This window comes from Culex pipiens, chromosome 3 (assembly GCF_016801865.2).
Source record: "Culex pipiens pallens isolate TS chromosome 3, TS_CPP_V2, whole genome shotgun sequence".
Classification (NCBI taxonomy): domain Eukaryota; kingdom Metazoa; phylum Arthropoda; class Insecta; order Diptera; family Culicidae; genus Culex; species Culex pipiens.
The window spans coordinates 111,390,101-111,394,959 of NC_068939.1; the positions used below are offsets into that span (position 1 = coordinate 111,390,101).

The following is a 4,859-nucleotide window of genomic DNA, read 5'->3' on the forward strand; positions in this document are numbered from 1 at the left end:
AAGCTACTACAAAACGAGTATAAGTCGAGCCACAAAATATATGCGCCAGCATTCTCGCGCCAGTATTCGAAGCTCAACTTGACAACTTGTCGACTTGGCGACGAAGCGTCAAAAATCGATGCAGTGTGATTTTTTGACGATTTTTCCGATTGAAATTCATGCTAAATCGACATATTTACGAAGATGAAAATGACGTCCAGCCTTAAAGTAAAACCTATACCTTTCTTTAGTAAGAAAGGCAAAACGTGCCAAATGTTGAAATAGTAGTTTATGCAACAAGTTGCAAAAAGAGGATTTTTTCAGCACGAGTCGTACATTTATCCAACGAGGTTCACCGAGTTGGATAAATACGACGAGTGGTGAAAAAATCATGTTTTGCAACGAGTTCCATACAACATTTTTTGCAATTCCGAAAAACACCCATTGAGTGAAATTTTAAGTCAAATTTTCGTGTATTTTGTCAAAAAATCGTTTAAATAAAAAAAATGTTGAAAAGTGTTACTTTTCGAAACAAGTGCTGAAAAGTTCAACTTTTCAGCACCCATTTCAGTGCTGAAAAGTAGAACTTTTCAGCATTTATTTTGAAAAGTGTTGCTATTCGATTCTGTTATTTTCGGTACCGAAAAGTAGGCTATTTCGTCGTTCAAGAATGACAGGAAAAGTAAGTAGTTTCACGACGGAATTGCAAAAAAGTAATTTTGATGTAATTATATCCATATCAATAAGTTAAATAGTTCACCAAAAAAAAAAAAAAATATTTTTTTACAGTTGCTCATTACGGTAAAGTAAAGTAAGTGAATCTTTCCCAGTTCCTGAGGGGAACACCCTTGAAGAGTATCGGGGCCGGCATTTACAAAGCGGATTCAGTGGCAATTTCATTCTCAATTTAATGTTATCATGTTAAGGTTAATGTTAACATTCCATAGGTCGCCTTTCTAAGGTGTCGTTGATAAGGTCCAGCTTGTGACGATGCATTACCTTCCCTTTACAAAGCGATCACCACACACTAAAAAAATAATAATATTACACTTGACGGAATTTAAAATATGATGTAAAAATCATGAATTTAATTGAAAACATGATGTAAAATTATGCTTGATTTGATGCAGAGTCGTAATTTCTCAATTAAAACGCAAAGCAAAAGATTCCGTCAAGTATCGTGTAAATTTAATCTTAGTAAGACCTGATTTTGCGTATCATTTGATGCACATAACCGGAGCGTGTTTTTTGATGGAATTTTACATCTAAACAAACACAATTTTAGCCTGATTTGACTACGCTCGCTTGACAGTGCAAGTGATGTGTCAGCCATGTTTTGGAAATCACTCGAGTTTCTGGCTTCAAGCATTTTGTTGAAAGTCAACGAAAGTCTCCCAAATTCCTAGATTTGCCAAATAAAAAATATCAAGGTGAGTGAAATATACCTGACGCTGCAATTTGTTCAATTGAAAAAACAACACTTTGTTTACTTTCCAGCTGTACAAGAGGCAACCACGATTCTCCGGAGGCGGAACAGAAACTATGCCGGTCGTTGGTCGAACGGAACCTGTCCAGGTCCGGGTCCTGTCCATCCTCAGTGTAGCAATCAAATTGGCCACCGCCTGCAACGCAAATATGTGCCGCCAGTTGACTAATCCGAAAAAAAACAGAAAGACTCTGTGTGACTTCCCCGGTTCCCTCCTGGCATAGTTGGACTGTCCCCGGTAATGCTGCAGGAGTACGCCGACAGAACCTGAGCCACAATAAATGACCAACGGCGGCGGTACTACTCCGCCCACCGGTGCCCCTTTCCGGTAGATTTCTTGTCGGAATCTACGCTGGAACATGCGCCACCAGCGACCCAGGAATGCCACCGAATGTATCTCCGACGACGAAAACGGCTACAAGCACCCCGGCAATCTCGGCGTGATGAACAAGTCCCAGACGTTACCCCGCAGCATGGGCGGCTCCAGGACGACCCCGACAGGTGGCAGCGGGGTAACGGGGACGGGTTACGGTGTTGGGCCTACCACAGCCGGAGCAGCAGGTTGTACCGCAGGTGGTGGCATGCCGAAAATCGTGCCAAAACCAGCGGAGACGCCCCCGACCATTCGGCGGCAATTTTCGGTACGGGGTTCTTAGCAGGTCGTTGAGTTGAAGTTGTTGACTCTTTGTTTCTATTTCGCAGATTCCAAGTGGTTCCCCGATTCGTAAAGCAAGCAACGGTTACGGCCACAGCGGGGGCAAGAATACTCCACCCCGGTAAAGACGCCGCTCGGGACGGCGCTCTCAAGCAATCAATCCGGCCAGCAGCAGCAAATCACCGGGAAAGGCGTCGAGCCCAAGTTGGTCCAGATCATCATGGACGAAATCGTCGAGGGAGGCGCCAAGGTCGAGTGGCAGGACCTGCCATCCGTCCTACGATAGAACCAGAGCCACAAGTGGTCCAGGAATGCCACCGAATGTATTTCCGACGACGAAAACGGAACGGATTAAGTGACCTTGTTACGGAATTCCCTTGGATTTTATACGGATTTTTCTGGGCAAAGTTCGAAAACGACGATTACAGTGCATGTTTAGACAAGTGTTGCAACGTTATTTAAAAAAAATATAGCGAAAAAAGCATGAAATCGATCAAACTTTTTTTAATTCCTAACCTCAAAATCACAATTCTCCCAGCTAAAATTACATCAATTTGAATATTACATCGTCGTAAAATCGAGTTTTGTAAAATTCAATGCATCAATAAATGCCTTGCTGGAGTCATGTAATTTTCAAATCTGATGTAAATTTGCATCAGATATGACGCTCCAGTTATGTGCATCAATTTAACAGAATATTACACGATTATTTTTTGGTGTGCAGTTGTGTTGGTCCGAGCCGGGATTTGAACCCTGATCTACCGCTTACGAGGCGGAAGGGTACGTGACTCGGTCAACTCATTAGGGTGCCTAGAAAAAATGGGATGTTTCGAGCATCTGAGCAAATTTTAAGCGAAATTGCTTGAGATTAACCCATTGATACCCGAGCCTAAAGTTGGTGGAACAAATATTTTTCAAACAAAATAGTAGTTTATGCAACAAGTTGGAAAAAGAGGATTTTTTCAGCACTAGTCGTACATTTATCCAACAAGGTTCACCGAGTTGGATAAATACGACGAGTGCTGAAAAAATCATGTTTTGCAACGAGTTCCATACAACATTTTTTGCAATTTCGAAAAACACCCATTGAGTGAAATTTTAAGTCGAATTTTCATGTATTTTGTCAATAAATCGTTTAAATGTTACTTTTCGAAACAAGTGCTGTAAAGTTCAACTTTTCAGCACCCATTTCAGTGCTGAAAAGTAGAACTTTTCAGCATTTATTTTGAAAAGTGTTGCTATTCGATTCTGTAATTTTTGGTACAGAAAAGTAGGCTATTTCGTCGTTCAAGAATGACAGGAAAAGTAAGTAGTTTCACGACGGAATTGCAAAAACGACTTTTTTAAATCGCCAATAACTTTTCAGGATCGAGTTTTACAACTTTGGAATACTCTACAAAGTTGTAAAGCATTAGAATTCCAATGAGTTCTCTTTCACTTTTGAGAATGTTTGGATGGAAGAAGCGCAAAAAACCATAAGCAAATTTGATTTTTCATACATTTTTCGATTTTTCCGATACAAACTTTTACTCCGAGAATCAATGGGTAAATGTTGACCGTTTTTAATCATACTTGGCCCAGAGCCCTTAAATAGCTCAAGGAACAATATCCAGCTTTTGTGGAGCGAGGTTTTGAGAAAAAGTTCCATATTCTGGGCACCCTATTGCTCATAAAACAAAAAAAAGTATTGATATAAACGTTTTGTTTTTGAAATTTATTATAAAACATAATTCCATTCATCAATTATGATGTTACAGTTAAGTAACAATAAACTATAGTATTGAATTATTGTGAATTCTAACAGTTTCAGTAATTTTGATACGTTTAACAAAAAAAAACATTTATTTTTATACTCATCATTGAAAAAATATGTATCAAAGTTCCTTAAATTTACATTATTTCGACATACAGGAGTCAAAAAATGATTGGATAGTAAATTAAATCATAAAAAGGATATACTGTTTGGCTGTGAAAATGCTAGTGGCCATGGCTGATTTTAAATGTGCACCCAGAACTGGGCATCGGCATACGAGAGGATAAAGAGCACGATTCGGAAGTAAAATGGTACTGTGTGCGGACGGAGAGGATAAATCCCGAAATTACCGAGAGTACTTTACTCATGAGCAATTCTCTGAGTCATTCGATTTTTTTTGTATTTTTTAATCCGACTGAAACTTTTTTGGTGCCTTCGGTATGCCCAAAGAAGCCATTTTGCATCATTAGTTTGTCCATATAATATTCCATACAAATTTGGCAGCTGTCCATACAAAAATGATGTATGAAAATTCAAAAATCTGTATCTTTTGAAGGATTTTTTTGATCGATTTGGTGTCTTCGGCAAAGTTGTAGGTATGGATACGGACTTCACTGGAAAAAAATTATACACGGTAAAAAAAAATTTGGTGATTTTTTATTTAACTTTTTATCATTAAAACTTGATTTGCAAAAAACACTATTTTTAATTTTTTTTATTTTTTGATATGTTGACATAAAATGCCAACTTTTCAGAAATTTCCAGGTTGTGCAAAAAATCATTGAGCGAGTTATGAATTTTTTAATCAATACTGATTTTTTCAAAAAATCGAAATATTGGTCGCAATAATTTTTTAACTTCATTTTTCGATGTAAAATCAAATTTGCAATCAAAAAGTGCTTTAGTGAAATTTTGATAAAGTGCACCGTTTTCAAGTTAAATCCATATTTAGGTGACTTTTTTAAAAATAGTCGCAGTTTTTCATT

The 4,859-nt window shown here is 38.1% G+C and overlaps 1 protein-coding gene across 1 annotated transcript; it reads left to right on the forward strand.

Moving 5' to 3' along the window:
- Window positions 1-1,019: 1,019 nt before the first annotated feature.
- LOC120425657 (spastin-like) lies at window positions 1,020-2,838 on the forward strand. The gene is made up of 3 exons (XM_039590238.2): window positions 1,020-1,409; window positions 1,477-2,106; window positions 2,168-2,838. The coding sequence occupies exons 2-3, from the start codon at window positions 1,825-1,827 to the stop codon at window positions 2,243-2,245; spliced, it is 360 nt and encodes a 119-aa protein (XP_039446172.1). The 5' UTR covers window positions 1,020-1,409; window positions 1,477-1,824; the 3' UTR covers window positions 2,246-2,838.
- The last annotated feature ends 2,021 nt before the right edge of the window (window positions 2,839-4,859 follow it).

Excerpts from the sequence above, each read along its gene's own strand:
- LOC120425657 (XM_039590238.2), top strand. The coding sequence starts at position 1,825 with ATGCGCCACCAGCGACCCAGGAATGCCACCGAATGTATCTCCGACGAC. Across the intron at positions 2,107-2,167 it reads CCATTCGGCGGCAATTTTCG|ATTCCAAGTGGTTCCCCGAT; the intron begins GTACGGGGTTCT and ends TCTATTTCGCAG.